Source organism: Lissotriton helveticus, chromosome 1_1 (assembly GCF_964261635.1).
Source record: "Lissotriton helveticus chromosome 1_1, aLisHel1.1, whole genome shotgun sequence".
Lineage (NCBI taxonomy): Eukaryota > Metazoa > Chordata > Amphibia > Caudata > Salamandridae > Lissotriton > Lissotriton helveticus.
The window spans coordinates 895,413,463-895,434,559 of NC_136057.1; the positions used below are offsets into that span (position 1 = coordinate 895,413,463).

Here is a 21,097-nt window from a genome sequence, read left to right on the forward strand (position 1 = left end):
CATTTTATATCATGTGTTAGCCTCGAGCTATGGACAGGACATGCAAAAACAGGCAACATTTATTTAAGTGTGATGTTCTTGGAAACTGTTGTAAAATGTATTGATAATTTCAGGTTTAATAATAATGTAGACACACATGCTGACATTTGTGTTTTATCATACAGTTGTTGCTAAAAGTTCCGGGCAAAACCATTTTGTTCGGGAGTGATAAATACAGTCTTCATAAAGATGATGTTATAAGGTGTACCATCGAAACGTGCCAACGCTCTTTTTTGTTTATTTAAATCATTTTTATTAACCTATTTTTGTTTGTTTTGCACATTATCAATAAAGCATGCAGTCAGAACAGTGCTCATGTAGCAGGTGGAAAAAGAAAGAAAAGTGATTGGCAGTAGCACTGTGCACAGTAATTAATAGCAGCAGGAATACAGAGATTTAAGGTATGGTGAGTACATCAAATCATGAGGCAATGTCTCAAGAAGGACAGAGCAATGCTAACAAATCACGGCACCAGGTAGCATGTGAATAATTCAGGTACAGTGCAGTTCAAACTCAACCGGGGACATAGGGCACAACAAAATGAGGACGACATAAGCGAAGGATGGGTAGGGGAGAGTCGCTCAAGACCTGCTGCCGCATCCAATGTAGCCAGGGGGGTCAAAGACCTCCATGACCTAGTGACAGTGGGATGCCGAGACATAGGGGCTAAATCAGTTTGTGTGTCGGCGTTAGTCTGCATTCACGCCAGTGGCGGATATATCCTGAGTGATAACCCTTTGCGATGTAGTCTGGTTCCCTGTGTCAGTGTCTACCCCTAGGAGTTTGGAGACCATTGCATCCCAATGAGGTGCCAGGGGGAACATGCGAACGCCAAACCGGTCCTCTCTGCGTAGTGCTGCACCCTCCGCTTTCTCCCAGTTAAGCAGGGATCGGCACCAAGCAAGTAGGTGGGGCGACAGGGGGGATTTCCATCACTTGGTGATCAAGCGTTTGGCCATTATTAGACCCAGGTCTAGAAACCGTGTGGCAGCTCTATATTTCTTGTTTTTGCTGAAGAGGAGCAGCACATGGGCTTCCCACGTCGGGGGAATGGTGCGGGAGGTGCAAGCTGTGAGGGTGAGTGTTCCAGTAGTCAGAACCGAGCAACCCCAAAGCATATGAAGCATGTTGTCACCTAATTGCCGGCAACAGGGACAGGCCGCATCTATGCGGAGGAAATACTTGTTGATTTGGGTTGGGGTAAGGAAGGCCTGTTGTAATATGAAACATTTTGTCTGCTTAAATCGCTGGTGATGGGATGCAGGTCGGGCTGCCCTGGGCGGCCGCCCACTCCCGATCTGTAAACGCCATCCCCAGGGCTCCCTCCCAATGAAGTTGAAGTCTGGTGAGATCTACCTCTGTGTTGTCGAAGTGAAGATGCGAACCAGCGCATGTGGTGTCTTCCTTTCCCCAGCACGTGGAGGTACTGCAAAGTGTGGGAGGTTCCTAAGCGAGTGCACCCCATTTGGACGCTAAGGAAGCTATAAGTGTTCTGTGTAATAGAAACAGCCCAGGGTGTAGGTTCTCCTCTGCTATGAGTTCTTGGAACGGGATAGGAGTGCCCTCCTGCAAAAGGCCCCCCACATCCTGTATCCCTTCCAAGGCCCAGTGATGCAACTCAGCCGCCGACGTGTAGGTGGCCCTTGTGGAGTTCCCAGCAGTGGGATAGCGGGTGCATAGGGGACGGTGGTTCTAGTGAGGAAAAGACACCTACGGAAGCATTTGTATGCAACAGTGAGAAGAGTATCGGGGGGGTCTGAGCTTGGAGCTAGGATGGAAAATTTGTAAAAGGCTTTTCAGGGGCAGCGGAGGCCGTAGAGAGGCTGTGTCCGGTAACGGGAGGACATCCACCTGGCAATACGTAGCAGCTGGAAGGCCTGGTAGTAATGCTCGAAGTTGGCTACCGCTAGGCCACCAAGCTCGGTAGGCAGATTAAGCTTTCCCATGGACACTCTGTGGCGAGATGTCCCCCATGTGAAGTCTTGCACCACCTTTACCCATTGTTTGAAGAAGGGGGGGAGATGATCTTGTGTAAAGTGGCAAAGTAATAGAGAAGGCGGGGAAGAACCACCATTTTAACCAGGGCGATTCTACCAGAGTGTTCCAGAAACCCATCTGAGACCAAATCGCCCTGGTAGCCCGGAGGACATTCCCGTCAAAGAGGTTGAGTTTGGTGCGATAAACTCGGACCCCCAAATAGCGAGAAGGGTTGATGCACCAGGTCACAGGCGTCCCCCCTATCGTGTAGCCCGGATCAAGAATACCCTCCAAGAACGGAGAAAGTATGGATTTTGCCAGGTTAACTCTCAGTCCCGAAGCATGCGCAAAATGGCTAAGGGCTTGATCAAGGGAGGGGGGATGTCATGAAGGTCTCTAGCATATAGCAGCAGATCATCTGCATAGAGCAAAATGGTGTGAATGCCATCGCCTAGCTCAATCCCCATATTGACATGTCCGCGGATATGGTCCGCCAGCGGCTCGACTGCCAATGCGAACAGAAGCTAGGACACCGGGCATCCTTGTTGGGTTCCATGTCGCACCCGAAACATATCTAAGACCTATGGGCCTGTCCGAACCCGAACCGGTGGATTATGATATAGTAGTTGAAACAAACCAAGAAAGTAGGGACCAACCCCAAAACGAGCCAGAATGGCAAAAAGGAAGTTCCAGGCCAGCGAATCGAAGGCCTTCTCAAGGTCTAACACCATGCAACCTGAGCATGGCCATTCGAATGGGGCATATTCTGCCACCCGAAAGTAGCGGCGTATGTTCAGGGCCGTATTACGGTGCGGAACAAAGCCATTCTGGTCAGAATGTACTATATCAGGGACTAGCGGAGCCATCCGGAACTTTTGCCAGGATCCTATAATCCGTGTTCAATATTGCAATTGGTCGATAGGAGCCGGGAAACGCAGGGTCCTTACCAGGTCCCGTCCAAGATTGCTTCCATGTACATCGAGTGGAGATGTGGTACCAAATATTCTGCCTAGGTTTTGAAAAACTCCGTTGGGAGGCCGTCTGGTCGCAGAGTTTTACCAGAGAACAAAGAACGCACTGTGTCTCGTATTTCGTCTTCAACTAGAGGGGAGTCCAGCTCCAAGGATTGGTCTATCGTAAGGGTGGTCAACACCACCGTGTCCACATCTTGGGTGTTGCCCGTCAGGAGGGTCTCATATCGGCGAGTGTAGTGTTCAGTCATCAGTGCGTGAATGTCTCTTTGGGTGCTTTGCTCCCGGCCAAGTTCATGAGTAAGAACTGTATGGGGCACTGGGGATGCTCTTGCCTGATCAAATAAGACTACAGCCTCCCGGCTTTGTCCACGGCAGTGTGAGAACAAATCGAATGCACCAGTTAATTATGGCTCCTCTGGCGGTCCAGAAGCACCTCCCGCTCAGTATGGGCAGCATCCAGGCTCTGTGTCGAGCTGGGTTGGCGACAACCTGTGTCCCGAGTAAGAGCAGCCACCCCTCAATGTGGGCCAGTGAGGTGTCTATTTGTCTGCGGATACTCCAAGTCTGTCATAGACAATGACCCCTAACCACAACCTTAAAGGCCTCCCATTCAGTGAGAACCGAGTCCGTGGAACCGGTATTAAGTGCGAAATAACTAGCTATTGCTGATTCCAGCGAGCTTCGGAAGAAGAGGTCCTCCAGAGAGGCGGTCTGCAGGCGCCAGGCCGGAATCACGGGGAAGATGTGCCTCCCAGGCCAGACGCATCACCAAGGGATTATGATCAGAGTGTGTCCAACCAAGGTAATCAGCCGTCTGTATCAAGGGGAGGAGGGCTGCGGATGTAAGTATACAGTCAAGGTGCACATGTACCTCGACCAGGTGTCTGAAAGTGCCAAGTTACCCAACCAGGTTTTTAAAAAGTGAGCATTAGAGGAAGCTGTAGTACTAGTGAGAGGGGGAAAGGAGCGGTAAAGGTAGATGTCAAGCACTGCGTTAAAATTACCTCCCAGGAGCCACAGGACATCGGTTGGTCATTCAGTCTGCCACTCACCAGGACGTAGCGCCCCATTGGGTCTGTCAGGAATTCCTTCTCCTCCCATGGAACCCCTGGTTTAATCCATATCATCACACCTCTAGCAATGGACGAATAGTTGGTACTGTATACCTGGCCACGTCAACGTCAGCGTAATCGGATAGCTTCAACGGCTGTCAGGTGCGTCTCCTACAAAAGCGCAACACTCTTCTTGTGATGCTGCAAATAGACGTAAATGGCATATCACTTAGTGGGTGTTTGGGTGCCCCTGACATTCCAGGTTATGACATTAAGATCAGTCATCGGGGCAAGTGAGATCAGTGTGTCCTGCCCGTGTGCTGTGGGACCCCCGTGTGGTGGACTCCCATGATGGGAGGGACATAGCGGCAGCAGGTCTGTAGGGATGGCGATGTGTAAAGGTAGCAGGTCTGTGGACACAGCGACACTTGCAGGAGGAAAGGAAATAATAATACAGGTCCATAAAAAAACCTTGAAACTGTAGAGGAGCAACCCCCCACTGTGAGGAACCACCCAAACATGTAAGCCATATCATGGCAACAGAACGAGCGTCGTTATACGACTTCGGGGGGAAGCACCAGTATTATAGAGCAAGGAAGAGGTGGAGAGAGGAGAGGAGAGCAGAGCTAAGAAGGGAGAAGCAGAAGAGTTAGTATAAGAGCAATCCCCCTTAGTTACCCTGAATTAACAGGTGGCAGGGCGTCAAAAAGGAAGGAAGCAGTGACACAACTTAGCTTTACATAATGGCCTAGTGAAGGCCAGGCTCAAATAATGCCATCTGCTGTCTGAGGTTGGGGATGGAGATCTGGTAGACTGGATAGCCGCCACCGTCTGCAGGGCCCCCTGATGCTCCAGTCTGGGCAGGGTTCGGGGGGTCACAGCTGGCCTTGCGCCTTTGTTTCTGTTCCCACGCCTGCCTTGGCGGGAGCGTTCATGTGACCGGGATTCCTCTGTCGTTTTTGGTGCCACCGCCAGCCCCTGTTCCTCGAGCCAGTCCCAGGCCTCTGTGGGGGAGTCGAAATACTGGGTTTTACCGTCTCGGATGACTCGCAGATGAGCAGGGTAGAGCAGAGAGTAGCAGAGGTCTAGGTCCCGAAGCTGCTTCTTCACTGCACTGAAGGTGGCTTGTCTATGCTGAACCAGGGCCGTGTAATCCCGGAAGAGGGAAACTCCGACATTCTGTATCTTGGGCCTGGGTGCTTGCCAAGCTCCCAAAGTATAACATCCCTGTCCCTGTAGTTCATTACACGGAACAGGAATGGGCGAGGGCGGGCCCCCAGGGCAGGCCTGTGAGCAGGTACCCTGTGAGCCCGCTCCACTACGAATTGTGGGGAGAGCGATCCGAAGGGCATCAGGCTTCTTATCCAGGTCTCTGTGAAGGCCTCAAGCTCCTGACCTTCCGCATCCTCCGGCAGACCAACCATGCAAACATGATTACGGCGCAATCTCCCTTCAGAGTTGTCCAGAGTTGTCCACTATCTCCTCCAGGTTGCACACATGGTCGAGCAGATCTTGTAGCGCATATGTGCAGCTCTGAGAGCGGGGCTGGAGGTCCACCAGGGCGGTCTCCGTTTTGCAGACCCTGTCGGAGAGTTTGTGCTGGTCAGCACGGAGGAGCGTAAAGTCGGAAGTGATGGTGTCCATTCGGCTCTCCAGAGCATTGCTGGTCCGTTCCACCGCCGCTAGGACTGTGTCTAGTTTGGTGGCTATGTCAGGCTGGTTCATTTCCATCGCCAACCCTTGAGTCAGAAGCGGCGCCCCAGTCTGGCCCCCGGGGGGAGCTTCCCGGTTGGTATTATTATGTAGGCGGCCTATGACAATCTGCTGGGCACTTCCCATAGGGAGTGAGGTAAGGACGTCAAGCCCCAGTGGCCTCTCTATTTCCACCCAGCAGCTCTTATATTGAGTCAATGGCAGCACTGTGGTCCAGTGCTATGTCGTCTGCAGGGTGATATTTTTTCAGTCAGCGAGACAGCTCAGTGTCCCCAGCCACCACAGGGCCCCCCTAGACGTCACAGTACTTCTTTGGGAGCGGCGGCTCACCTCTCCAGACAAGCTGCAGCAGTAGAGGCGAAGAGGAGAAGACTCCCTGTCTTCATAGGCATATAGCGCCGATGTGTGGGCTCTGGGGTCAGAAGGTATCACCGGAGCCGTCTGGCTGGCCGTCTCCAGGAACCTCACAGGCAGAGCTCCTTGATGCACCCTCGTCTTCGGAGATACCCCTATCAATGGGCTGGAAGGAGCGGGAACCCCCTTTTCCCGTGCAGGCTTTGAGGTGGGGCCTCTTGGTAACGTAGGACCTTCACCATGACGGTGGCCCCGGACCAAACCAAGCCGCGCCTTCACAACACCACCATGGACAAGTGAGGGCCCTGGGCCCAACCGACCCCTGTGGCCCCCACCACCTGATCGGCTGCAGCAACACTGTACAGGCCCTCTGCAGCGGCAGACCCCTCCACAAGAGCGGGCAGGCAAAGACTACAATGGGTAGGGACCCTGCTATATTGGACCAAACGGAGCAGAAAGGGAGGGTGGGGAGGAAACCACCCCGCATGGATCCAGAGCCATCTCACAGGCCATTTCAACATCCAGCACGCAATACTGCTCCACAGATCTAGGTCCCGGAGGGAGGCCGCAGCAGACGATCCGGGGGTCCCAAAGGACAGAGCAGTGCAGGTTCAAGGCACCTCCTGATCTCCCGACGGTTTCGGGTGAGGAGCCCTAGGCCTGACTGACCCTGTGACCCCCACACTAGCCCAGACGCCGCAAGCCTCCGCCCATAGGCAGAGCACAACAGCCATGTCAGAGTGTGTGTGGAGTCCAGGTGGGGGCCCTAGGTCCGATCAACACCCACGGCCCCCCACCACAGGGCAGTAACAACAGCCGCAATCGACAGCCCTCCTCCACAATCACTCAGAGACCGCAGTGCAGCTCCCCAGTGGGGGGCTAAGCCCGACCGACCCTCGTGGCCACCCACCATTACACACCGCAGCACCAGCCCGGAGCTCACCCCAGCCAACACGCGGAGACCCCCACTCCATGCCTAGATGGGCCCTAGGCCTTGATCGACCCCCGTGGCCTCCGACGGCGAGCAGGCGGCGCAAACACAGGTTATAGGCAAACCTGCTCTGCCAAGGCCCCGCCAACCGTCACCGGGCTGCCGGTGGGAACAGCACTCCCCACCGCAGCTCAGGTCAGCGTGGCATGTGCCAGCCAGGGTAGGCTCAGACGCGCCATCCACGTCCCTGTAGACTGCCGCCGGTATCAAGCCTTGCCCTCTCCAGGGAGCCACCGACTCAGGGGACAGCAGAGCATAGCAGTCTTAATGACATCATAGACAACTCACGCTTCACTCTGGTGGTCCATTTTATGTCACTCAGAACCCCCTGGTGAAAAAAGTCCCTGTAATTCACTATTCCCCAACCATAATTCCATATGTTGGTAATTCGGTGGGATGTATTTGTTAAGGCCTGCAGTGTTTATGAAAATTGCTGGCTGGTTACCCGGATCCTGGACAGTTTGGATTGCGAGTGTATGGAAAATCTGGGTACAGCTGGGGCTGTAACTCTGCAGAAGCCGTTGTGAGGTTTGAATGCAGCCGGGGATGTTCATCCGCATCGCATGCCCTGGCATCCACCTCGTGCGACCCAGCTCCCGCAGAGTTACAGGCCGCAGCACCCGGGGCTGTCACAAGTGACCGTCTGAGCACGGGAGGCCCTCATCAGGTGCCGCCGAATCCCGCTGGCACTGTAGATGCAGGCCGAGGCAGTGAAAGCCGCCAATTCCAGATGATGCACAGGATAAACGGAGGATACACTGCAGAGCATTAGCAAGACGTGTCCGCCAGCTTCGGCACTTGGCCAAGCCCCCCAACGCGTCAACGCTCTTTTTAGAAATTCAATCTGTGTAAAGGCTGGAATTACAGACTTATTGATATTGCAACTTTGTATTCTAGTCCTAATCATCGTGAGATCACAGATGTGTGCTTTTTAATGACATACTGTTTTGTCTCTTGCATGTACTCTCTTTTTTAATTTTGATGTTTCTTTAATGTGTATAATGTTGTGATTTAATTTTAGATTTTATGTCGGGGATGCTACAAATGAAAGGCTATGCTTAAAGTTATTTATGTATTGTACGATACTATTATGAATAAATAGATTTATATATTTTAATCTGAAAAACTTTCCAGACTGTTGACCTTGGGTATATGGTTATATTTACCTTATTTGACTGGTGAGAGCTTGAATGTGTATGAGTGAGGTAAGCATTTGGGTGTATAGATCACAATTTTCAATGATATCTTAAGTGCAATCCAAAGGAAACTCACTTTGTAATACAGATAGAGTTTGACAGAGTTGGTGAACCATCATAAATGGCCCTTTACTCTTCCTCCTAAGTGGGAAAGTTGTCGGGTGTGATCCAACGAAGCCTCAGCTGCCTCTGCCAACACAAACACCTTACATCTAGCTATGTTCTAGCACATGACTGCTAGGCCGGATTGAGGATCATCTCATTTGCTTATGCCTGGGTGATCATAACTCTGTTTCCCTGCCTAGGAGGACCATGTGTGGCATGGCCCTGAATCTCAAAGAGAAAATACGCTCTTCATCTGGGCTGTTGATGATTTGTTTTTCAAAAACAACCTCCCTCTTTGTAAGTTTGTTGTTGAAAAACAACAGAAATGCTGTACGGTGCCAAAACAAAGTTTCTATATTCCTTTCTGTCTACAGTAAAGGAGCCAAAGTGGTAGATCCACTGTTGACTTGGATCTCTATGGCATATGGGCCTTTGCCAGGAGAGCAAATGCATTGCATAGTAATACCTGAGAGCTGCAAAATCCCAGCAGAGGCTAGGTTGTTAAATGAAAACCCAGTACATAAAACACTGTGCCCTATAGACAGCGAGGCAGAAACCCTAACATACGTGTGTTTTAGAGTGCTTGATTACAAATCATTGTTTACATATGTACCTTCTATAATACACCTCATTGACCGGTAGGAAGAAGCGAATGTCTTGTTTTACTAGCATAATTATCATCACTGTGTAGATGTACAATCCCTTCTGATCAATAAGATTTCTGCTTCCGTGTACTACTGCTTTATATCCTCTAGGGACCAAATGAGTTCATATAGTGGAACATACCCACTGATTACATTTGCTATTTTCCAGGTTCATGGTGTGGTCAATGACACAATAAACTTTGTAAAGAATATTATTACAACAGAAATCAACAGTGCTACAGACAATCCTGTATCCTTTTGGCATGATCACTCAATACTTTGAAAATGTAAAAATAAATTAATTTGGTGCACTTAAAACAATCATAACAAATACACTGAATTACTGAGTGCTGGATAATTTTCTTGTTTATGGCTCTCAAAGAGAGCCTCTATTGTTTATTTCAGTTTCTGAATCTCATAACCCACTGCTATGACATAGTAACATTTAACCACTGTTGCGATGTCATAACGGTCTTTAGGCCAGGCTGCCCATTTTTTCTAAGAGGAATTAAGGCAGGAAAGGTGTTGAGGGTAGATCAAGAATGGCAAGTAAGTTTTTTTTCTTTTCTTTTTAACCTTTTGAACAGGAATACAGAGACCTTGTTATGTATGGTCCTCCCATTTCTCGCTACTGCATAGCTGTTCAAAAACGGGCCAGAAGATTTTGAGGGCCATACATAACATTAAATTATAGATGGGTAATAGTGAATTAGGGAGATGTTCCTCACCTTGGGGTACTTAATGACATCATAGACAACTCGCGCTTCACTCTGGTGGTCCATTTTATGTCACTCAGAACCCCTTGGTGAAAAAAGTCCCTGTAATTCACTATTCCCCAACCATAATTCTATATGTTGGTAATTCGGTGGGATGTATTTTTTAAGGCCTGCAGTGTTTATGAAAATTGCTGGCTGGTTACCCGTATCCTGGACAGTTTGGATTGCGAGTGTATGGAAAATCTGGGTACAGCTGGGGCTGAAGCAGTCTGGGCTGATCGGTCTGTTAGCCCAGTTTCTCAGAACATTATTTAGATAAACTTCTGACAGTGAGTTGACATATTGCTGCCACCTAGACCCCGACCACATGAGCATCAACCCATAGTGATGAGTGGAGGCAAAGCTCATCACTTGCTCTAACCCTATGAACGAAGCTTTTTATATAACAATCCATCTGAGTATATTACCTCTCATGCTCTTGACATTACAATGTGTCCATGGTACCTGAAGCATAAGCATTTGTTCCAATAAAGTTACGAACAATGAAATACATTTTATATTATTTTCCCCTTAGTATTAGTGGGTGGGCACATTTCATTTTAAAACATGGTAAACAGATGCAAAACCTCAGGCATATTCACACTCGCCTGCCATAGATTTATAAAAAAGGCAGCATGCAGGTGCAAAACATTGTATTCCTTGTTCCTTTCAGTAGTGGGAAATGTGAAGTGTGTGTGTTTTACAGTTCAGCCCAGCACTGCCTCTTGCTGGGCAATGTAATTACCTTAAGTCTATTTGAAACAAGTTAATTACACTAACAGTCCCCTGCCAATGCCTGAAACCAACTTCTCCAGCAGGGGGAGCCTGCAAGTGTGGCTTCTGCCTGCTCGAGCTCCATAAAGGTGCCTCATAAAGAGACCCCAGCTTGGGAATTTGCTAGCAAGATCCCTGTCGGCGGCCCAGGAAATGTTATTATGTTAATGTAATGACAGGTAAGATGATTAAACTGCATGGCCCCTGACAATGAGGTTTTAAGCTTTTTCCTTTCTCCTGCACATTGGCTTTGCAAGCAGAAGAAAACAATCAATAGCATAGCCAATAGGTCTCGCCTTTTGGAACTATAAGTGTTTAGCCGTGCAGCATATTATCTTGGGTGCTGTGCTGTGCCATCAAGGATTGCTGAGCTATACAATTTCTGCACACTGGGTCATGCAGTCCGATTCAGGAATACATGCGTGCCTCAGGAAACAGAATTAAATCTTGGTTGGTGCAGTGGAGAATAGAGACTTGTGCAGTTTTTAGTGCTATGAGGTCAGAGCCTGTGTGAATGTAAGTTATTTAAAACTTGCATTACACACAGTATAATATAGACTGCTACAAAAAGGTTTAAGAAAAAATGGTGCTTTCAAAATATAGATTTTAGTAATACCCAGACTGTACATAATGCGATTTTCTTTTTTTTCTATTTAATTTTTTTTTTTTTTATAAAACTGTCCCTTCAATCTTTAGTCAAGGATAAGCATGCACTTCATAGCTCAGTTGTTAACTCTTTGCACCATTAATTAAAAATAATACATTTTTGTCATCACAAAGTTTCCAGTGATTCCTCCAATTAAAGCCAGTACGGACTCGTCATTTACATTTACAGTAATTAAAGATGTAAACGTAATCATAAAAAATGCTTACCTATAACGATTGTGAACATTTGTTTAAAAAAAATGTCAAAAATTTAAATAATAATAAATGACCCCTAGAAAACAAATTGAAAGAACAGATTGGACTATCAGCTCTGACATTGAAGCAGGCTTCTTTCTAAGCAGATTTGGACATTTGTAAGAGAAATGCTCTCACTCATAGTGAATAAAACCAATGGCAGAAGTGGACTGATCTATTAGCTCGTGCATAAGGCTGTAGTGGGCAGACACATTCTCATTTTGAACAGACCAATGATTGAAGAGGGCTCACCAAAGGTCTGTATGATACATGTATTTTTATTAGGATCTATTTCTTTCTTTTAAAATATGAGTTTGGAGAAACAGCAAAAGCAGGCTCTAAGACAGGCCTGAAAAAAACCCAACAGGCTCACAGCACAGTAAATGTGCGTTATAGTCTTTACATATAAATAGAAGTACAAAACATGAAATATGAAGAATTGTGTTTCAGCTTTATACTATATTTAACAAGAGTGCCCTGTAAGGAGTTCTTGAAATCAGAAATACAATGAAAAGCTTCCATAAACAAAGCTACTTAATAGAATCCAAGGAGTGCTCGGAATCGATGCAAGCTGCAGTAGTGACTAGTATCAATGCTATACGACTTCTCTCACCCAGTTATCTAGCAGAAACGTCTTGATTTAACGTGCTATTGACGCTTCTGCAGAGGAACATCTGAAGTACAATAGCATGCACCTTCAAGACAACAGGAAATTCACACTGCACAAACAATAAAGTCAGGCATTAGAAAAAAACCTGCTGTATATGTCCTTCTGATTTTGGATGATGGGGTCTAGGTGGGAGAGGGGAACTCTTTCACACCCTTATTTCTTCAGTAGAGTCAAGGTCACGTTTCCTTTAAGTAATGTAGAGTTGATTGGTGTCTCCACAAATGTATGATAAGTAAACCGTGCACTGGGGTGCTCAACTCCCCATTATCAGGCAAAACCCCCAAGAGAAAAACTAGGAGGGGCAACCCTCACAGTGAGTTTAGACAACGGGTGAGCTGAGCCGACCCACTACCCCAAATTATATGCTGAAATGGGCAATAGAAAAATTAAAATGATACTACAATAAACAAATGGGTTAAGCCACGTTGGTTTCTCATCAATAAATAATTTTATTAAAATCAAAAGGTTATGGATAATGCTAGGACCTTTTGATTGTACTAAAATAAATTGCCTAACGCCAGATATAAAATGAAACAAGCATTTACAATACAATGGTCTCGCCTTTGCAAAAGTTAGAGCTATTGGCATTGTAAAATGACAACATTTTTATTTATGTGTTGGTTTTGAAAACAGATAAATAAATGGCATTGTCATTTACAATGCCAATAGCTTAATCTCTCGCAAATGCCACACACAAACACACACATTCTGGAAGCAATCTGAAAAGATAGCAAGAGGTTTGGGGGTGGGGACATGGGGGTTAAATCAACCTGGTGGTCTGTTCTGGAAGGATGGAGAGCTCTGGTGGCAAAAGAAAAGCCAGTTCATGCACGTGATGTGTGGGCTACACAAGCGGCAATGTTTGGGATTATAAATCGTCTATATGGGAGCGAATTTAGCCAACTCCCCCGGCCCCCACTGCTTGTCAGTCTGGGATCAGTGTTCTGCGTATAAACCTTACAACCCCAGAGGAAGCAAGGTAGTGGGCAGCTATCGCAGGCTACTCGGATCAATTCGAGCCAAACGATAAAGGTATCCATTTACAGGACAATGCCCAACACATGAACAGCCGTATATGCAGAGGATCACGCAGCAAGACATGAATGGTAGCTAGGATCCCTTTCAGGGGGTGCATTTCCGACATTGCTAATCTGCGAGAGTCCGTCTGCTGACAGCCACGTCCAGTGCAATGCGTACGTGTTTCACCACCGGTCTTGGTGCAGATTCTGGGGTGCCCAAGTTTGCGGTGCTTAGAGGATCCGGGATGAACCTCTGATCATAAAGGACTAGATGCCGAAGCAGGTTAATGCATAAGGGGACAACGGATTCCCTGGGGCGACACACCCGCATGGAGGGATAGACCAGAATCTATGTGATGTAGGGTTGCGTTCGGGCGGGATCGGCTCACTTCCTTGGAGAACTCTCTCCACACAGAGTTGTGGGACAGGAGCTCTGTAAGGTTCAGACGAGGAGATGGGGTGGGCAAAGTCAGCTCTTTTCTGGGGTGGAACCGCATCACGTGGCCAGCGGTGCGACACTCTGAAGTCTTCCTCCTCCCCCAATCACGCATACACTTCTAAGCGCAACACAGCGCAGGAGCTGTGCGAGGCACGGATCTCATTGCTTTAAGCGTTCAATCTTACAACTTTGACTAGAGGCTTGTCACCTCTATGGAGAGGGCTTACATAAGCCAAGACCCAGCACTTCACCGTGCGTTACAATAGGGATTAAAAGACTGAAATTGTCTCTTCATTTTTAAAAACCCACTCTAACGCAAAGGGGTGGAAATATCTTGAGAAACAAAAATGGATAAACAAGGCTGTAACACTCAGTCCTAAAACACCAGCGACAGGGGGAAAACTGAAGACGGAAAGAAAACCAAAGTATGCGCAGACGCACGGTAAGATTTTTGTGGGGGAGAAGGAACAAAACATGGAACAAGCAGGGGGTGGACATGGTGCAAACAATTATTAAGTTAGAACCAAAGGTGGGAAACTGGGCTGGTCGAGGCTACATCTTTAAATACCCGGAATGCTGCACTTTTTGGATACAAGCCATTTCAGAACAAGAATGGTGTCTTCTTTAAACAACCACGAACTCTGGCATAGCAAGGACGCTCAAACTCGGGGGGGTGGAGAGTATAGTACATTATAGGAGAATAGGGGTTTGAAAAGGCGCTTAATTAGATCCATTAATCGGGTCAAAAACCTCAAACCAAACATGGTTCAGCGTTCTAATGCAGTAGCTACGCCCCACAAAAATAAAACAAGAAATACATGGAAAACAAAACTGTATTAAAAATAAGTCCCTGGGGTACATATCAAAACAATTACAAGAACGTCCGCTTACAATACACTGGTACAAATGCTCTAAAATGCGAACAAATTCAGGACCATGTTGTGAAGTTATAACCAGGGCAAAAACAACAGGTGATGGACAGAATGCAGAACATTGTCATACATTCACCCCAGTACAGATATCTGGGCCTAAATCCATCGTTTTTTTCACTCCACACCACCCCAGGTCAGACATGGCCATATGCAAATCAGCCTTGACCCTGTGCCTCATGGGAACAGTGCAGCCCGAACTGCCAAGCCATGTCTTTCCTGGTCGAGAATCAAGCATCCAAGGACCGGTTTCTGGCTATCAGCCGTCATCAGCCTGGATAGCTTGACTCCAGTGGTGTGGAGAGCATGGGACTCACGTCTGAGCATACCCATCCCACTCGGGGGCGACAAAGGCAAAAACAACAGGTGATGGACAGAATGCAGAACATTGTCATACATTCACCCAGTACAGAGATCTGGGCCTAAATCCATCGTTTTTTTGCACTCCACACCACCCCAGGTCAGACATGGCCATATGCAAATCAGCCTTGACCCTGTGCCACATGGGAACAGTCCAGCCCGAACTGCCAAGCCATGTCTTTCCTGGACGAGAATCAAGCATCCAAGGACCGGTTTCTGGCTATCAGCCGTCATCAGCCTGGATAGCTTGACTCCAGTGGTGTGGAGAGCATGGGACTCACGTCTGAGCATACCCATCCCACTCGGGGGCGACAAAGGCAAAAACAACAGGTGATGGACAGAATGCAGAACATTGTCATACATTCACCCAGTACAGAGATCTGGGCCTAAATCCATCGTTTTTTTGCACTCCACACCACCCCAGGTCAGACATGGCCATATGCAAATCAGCCTTGACCCTGTGCCTCATGGGAACAGTCCAGCCCGAACTGCCAAGCCATGTCTTTCCTGGACCAGAATCAAGCATCCAAGGACTGGTTTCTGGCTATCAGTCGTCATCAGCCTGGATAGCTTGACTCCAGTGGTGTGGAGAGCATGGGACTCACGTCTGAGCATACCCATCCCACTCGGGGCGACAAAGACAAAAACAACAGGTGATGGACAGAATGCAGAACATTGTCATACATTCACCCAGTACAGAGATCTGGGCCTAAATCCATCGTTGTTTTGCACTCCACACCATCCCAGGTCAGACATGGCCATATGCAAATCAGCCTTGACCCTGTGCCTCATGGGAGCAGTCCAGCCCGAACTGCCAAGCCATGTCTTTCCTGGACCAGAATCAAGCATCCAAGGACCAGTTTCTGGCTATCAGCCGTCATCAGCCTGGATAGCTTAAACAGCCAGTCAAGCGCACACAACAGTTGTAAGGATATAAGTAATCGAGGTAAGGTGTTCAAGGATAAGATCACACACGATGTTCTTTCTATCTTAGTTTAATTGGTATGAGGATGGTCCTCCTGTCCAGGAGACACCACAGAGAAAGAAAACCAGCCGACACATGTTTCGTCAGAAAGGGTATTAACCCTATGACTCTTCAGGGCTGAAAAGGTGTGAGATATCGTCGTATCGGGGGACCGGTGATAATTCCAACCCGGTCCTGATCGGGTGTTTCAAGCATACACAGTGCAAGTCCGCACAATGTGTAATCCACCGAAGGGTATAAAGCTCCACACCACCCCAGGTCAGACATGGCCATATGCAAATCAGCCTTAACCCTGTGCCTCATGGGAACAGTCCAGCCCGAACTGCCAAGCCATGTCTTTCCTGGACCAGAATCAAGCATCCAAGGACCGGTTTCTGGCTATCAGCCGTCTTCAGCCAGGATAGCTTGACTCCAGTGGTGTGGAGAGCATGAGACTCACGTCTGAGCATACCCATCCCACTCGGGGCAACAAAGGCAAAAACAACAGGTGATGGACAGAATGCAGAACTTTGTCATACATTCACCCCAGTACAGAGATCTGGGCCTAAATCCATTGTTTATTTGCACTCCACACCACCCCAGGTCAGACATGGCCATATACAAATCAGCCTTGACCCTGTGCCTCATGGGAACAGTCCAGCCCGAACTGCAAAGCCATGTCTTTCCTGGCCCAGAATCAAGCATCCTAGGACCGGTTTCTGGCTATCAGCCGTCATCAGCCTGGATAGCTTGACTCCAGTGGTCTGGAGAGCATGGGACTCACGTCTGAGCATACCCATCCCATTTGGGGTGACAATTGCAAAAACAACAGGTGATGGGCAGAATGCAGAACAATGTCATACATTCTGTCCCTCACCTGTTGTTTGTGAAGTTATAACAAGGAAGACGGGGGGGTGCTTTTGCAGTCTGTGTGATTCTCGCTAAAAGTATGTAGGCGGGGAGTATAACCTGGACGTCAGCAAGGGGGAAACAGAGTTCTCGCGAGGAGGGAGCGTTGAGGCCTGACTTGCTGCTGGCATAAAAGGTTCCTTATCTTCTTTATGGGGCCATCTGGACCCATAAAAAAGATGAGAAACCTTTTACGCCAGCAGTAAGTTAAGGAGCCCCGTCTGAAAAGGACGCGGCTTAGCAAGAAAGGAGAACGTCATTAGGACCTCTTCTCCAATGGCTGGCACCGTTTAGGAGGCCAGCCAATGGGGAAGAGGGGCGGGGCTTAACCCTCGCTAGTGAAGTGAACTCTAAAACATAAAATCTCACGAGCTCGACTGCGCATGTGCGCAGGACGCCACGCAAGACCTCAAAACAAAGCTATCAGAGGAAACTGGCAGAAGCTCCAATCATATCCAATCATACCAAGAGAGGAGCAGGGAGGGCTATAAAGGCTTTCTCTAGGAAATAGGTTTACGGTTAAAACCCGCCTGTAAATTATTCAGAAGTCTGTTTTTTCGGACCACACTTCAGCTGAATTGCAGCATTAATTGGTTGTCATGGCATGCATTTGAAGTTGACAGTCTTGCCTAAAGACAAATGATAAGTCAAGCAGAGCTGCTTTCACCTGCTGCTAGCTTTAACATGAGAAGATACCCAATGCCCACTATCCGACAGGCCTAATGAACGGCGTAGCAACACGCAGAACATTTCTACTTGCCGTATGGCACCGGCAATACATTTATGTTTACAGTCTACACAATAGGCACAAAGAACTGCCAGCCCAACACTCGTGTAGTCAAAAGTAATAGGGCAAAGCCAAGGACACCCCTACCCCAGCCAGCTCTGAAACGTGTAATATGACAAACTACAGTGAAAAGGAAAAGCAACAAATACAGAGTGCAGTCTGTGGCCTCCGTAGTTAAGACACCACATTCAAATATCAGCCACCAAATCACGAACGGAAGTTCATATACGTCGAAAAATGAATGTAATGAACAGGCGCCCCCCATGCTTAGGGGAGGGGTGCCCTTAGTTGCGCCACGGGGCTGAGCCTCCTTCTCCGGGCCCCAGTACAAAAAGAAGGGGGCTGGTGGTGATGTCTTCGTGACATGAGGTATCGTGAAAACGAAACCTATGAAAAACGAAATTTAGCAAGTATTTAAGGCTGGGCCTGGGGCATTTCATTCTCTTTGTCCGCTTAGGCTGCAGCCTGAGCCTCGTCGACCACCCACGCACCTGGCAGAAGAGCGTGACTTCACGGAGGCGGAGCGCTGACAGTTAACAACAAAGAGGGATGCCCAACAATGGAGGTGCAACCATTCCATGGACTACAGGAGGGGGTAGATTCCACGGATGTAGTGGGTCGGCGGGGAGGAGGGACCGACCTGACGGTGGTCCTGGACTCTACTGCCCTAACCGACAACGTATGGACTCAGTAGTATCTTGGGGAGGTGGCCTGTGTTCAGGTACCCTGGCGGACCGGTGCGGTATGTGGTGCCCTGGATGTCAAGTAACGGTTGGCTGTAGCGCGTTGGGGCCTGACGGCGCAATGTGAGCAGCACAGTGGGACATTGGTGGCCGAGACGGCCAAGTTCAAATGTATGTCCAAGTTCTAGTGTTCGGCCGAATCTAAAAGTTAAAGTGTAATGTTTAAATGTACAGCCAAGCTGTGTACGGTCGAGTTAAAGTGTGATATTGTACCTAATTTCCTTACTGCCGTTGACATGTGATGCAGCTAAGTGTGATGCTGTGAATAATTCTTATATACAAGAAGCAGATCTTTCTTTGGTAATGGTCTGTAGTAAATTGACTAGCGTAATGTGAATAAAAAGGCTATGCCGTGGGCAACCGACCCTGATTCTGAGAGTTATTGGGCGTAACGGGTGGTAAGGTGAAGGAATTTGGGGAGGAGGGAATGTCACGTTGTGCGCACACTATAACAATCTTTCCACTCCAAAGGCCCCAGACAGTTTTTAAACTTTATTCCACCCACTCTTTAGTTCAGAAGTCAGATGACAAGCTGATATAAGTGATTTCTCATACGACTGTGCTGCAACAAACTACATGCGTCTTGTAGACCGTGTAAAAAGCAGTGATAATCATACGGCGCTGATTTTCACAGCTACTTTTATTTACAGAACCATAAGAAAAAAACACAATGCAATGCCAGTTTTGCTAGGCAGGAACCAGAAGCAGTATAAGTATCAAAAAGACAGCGGTTCACAGACTTAATTAAACATATCTAATTTCCCAATCAAGGAATGCAGGATGCAGTCACAATAAACCTTATTTAAAAAAGTAATTCAGAAATATTCAAGTAAATGTAATTGCAAAAAGCAACCAAAGTACGTGCGTAAAGCATACATTTTCTGGAGAAAAATTCAAATAAATGAATTGACGGGTCCATGAATGATAGGTAGCATGATCGACTCCTTGAGCGAGTTTACACAAATGCTCTGTCGCCGCTCTTTAAATCACTTTGATTTATTTAATTAGGAGGAATTTTATTTGTTAATCACAAACCATCCATGCCCTTTAAGTGTACCAGTAAGGCGATATGTGCCCCTTGATTCTTCTTAGTTTGGAACCATTGTGGATCCTGAATGTTAAGATCTGTATCCTTTTGGTCAAGATTTTGTGATTGAAGCCTGCCTATTTTTGTCTCTCCGTTGGTTACTAATTGAATTTTTCTGCCTATGTCCTTAAGCTTTTTTAAGTACCCTGTGCTCGATCAACAACCCTTTTCTTAATGACATCTTAGTAGCCCTGAGGTAGAAACACTGTCAACACAGAAGGCGCATAGACTCTATTGACCTCCCCTTCCCCCATATAAAATGTATATTGGAGCCCCGGTCATCTTATGTATATGCACTTATCACTTGTTCACTTTTTTCTTCACTTTTTTTGGGCACCCTTCAATTCTTTTGTTTGAAAAATGTATTTGCAATTTTCATTGGTTTTTGCAATTAGTTATTTGAATATTCCTGAACTACTTGTGTGAATACAGTTTGTGTATGAATTATGCATCCCTTCATTGGCAAATTATGTATGTTTAAATAAATCCACTGGGAACCAATTTGATTTTCATACTTTTATTTGCATTTCAAACACCTCGGATTTAATTAACTCTGTGTAGTTTAGTAAATGCCAAATACATTTTTCAGATGTTCTTAAGAAATTATGAATTTATTAGCATTTTAAAAACATTTTAACTTTTTCATTTCTTTAGTTACTCCTCTGTACAATGATGGGATGTTATGTGAGGCATTTAAAATGTTTGACTACCCGTGAAGAGAAGATTCCAGAGGACTGATCTTTACGCTCCACATTGTGCATGAGTTGTATCAAAGAATATCGGAGATGGTTACTTGGTCTAGCCAATTAGTCTTTAATTTCCTTCCCGGAGAAAGTGGCCATGTACCTAGAGGGATTGATGGGAGTAGTGTGCATTGAGGGGTGTTAAAGTTTTATGGCTGGTGAGTGGACAATTTAGGGGTTTAAAATCTCCACATTTTCTTTCAACATGAGTAAGTAGTTTTCTGCACTTGAAGGGGTCATTTGTTGTCCTGATGTTTGCCTGGTGAGAGTTCCTGAGACGTGGACCTGCTCTGAAAGTTATCTTCTTACCAAACAACAAGGGATCATATTGGGAGACCAGATCAAGTCTATTTTGAACTATATTCCGTTTTTCATGATAGGGACTGGTTAAAATAGACTTTAGTGAAAACCCAACTAAGTAATATGAAATGGATCAGATTGTCCTAGACTCTATATTACTTCAGATTCTGTGCAAAGAACAACAATTGAGGCCATCCATTCTCTAACCATTCTTAAAACATAGCAAATTACCTTTCTTGCTTGTAAATCATTCTTTGTGTATAAACACGTTTTTTTTTTAACAAAGGAACCTTGTTTCAAAGGGGAGCTTAACAGACGTGGCCCAAACTGATTAGTGACTCAAATTTAGTCCTGTCTTAAATATTTGAAAAGTATACAGATATATTTAAACAATTCTTTATAAACTAGGGTGAAAATGTTTGTTTCGTTTTGCTCAGGTTGCAAATCTGTAGGTTGGAAAAAATCTTTTTTACGCAATTCCCCAATATATAAGCAATGAAAGATAGCTACAAAAATGGTACACAGTGCTGCTGCATATTTGTCACAGGTGCAAAACTTTATGGCTTAGTCCTAACTTATTCAACATTAAAACACTGGGTAATACATCACCATCCACCAATATGCATATGAAACCACTAAATACCTGAGAAATATATTCTTATGACAATTTGGT

The 21,097-nt window shown here is 46.8% G+C and overlaps 1 protein-coding gene across 2 annotated transcripts in view; it reads left to right on the plus strand.

The window, feature by feature from the left end:
- Window positions 1-21,097, plus strand: part of HAL (histidine ammonia-lyase) — a 387,900-nt gene that overhangs the window by 261,257 nt on the left and 105,546 nt on the right. For both annotated transcript variants that reach the window (XM_078675784.1, XM_078675792.1), the window contains one exon: window positions 9,215-9,295. In XM_078675784.1, coding sequence (XP_078531910.1) covers window positions 9,215-9,295 — 81 coding nt within the window. The remainder of the gene's footprint in view (window positions 1-9,214; window positions 9,296-21,097) is intronic.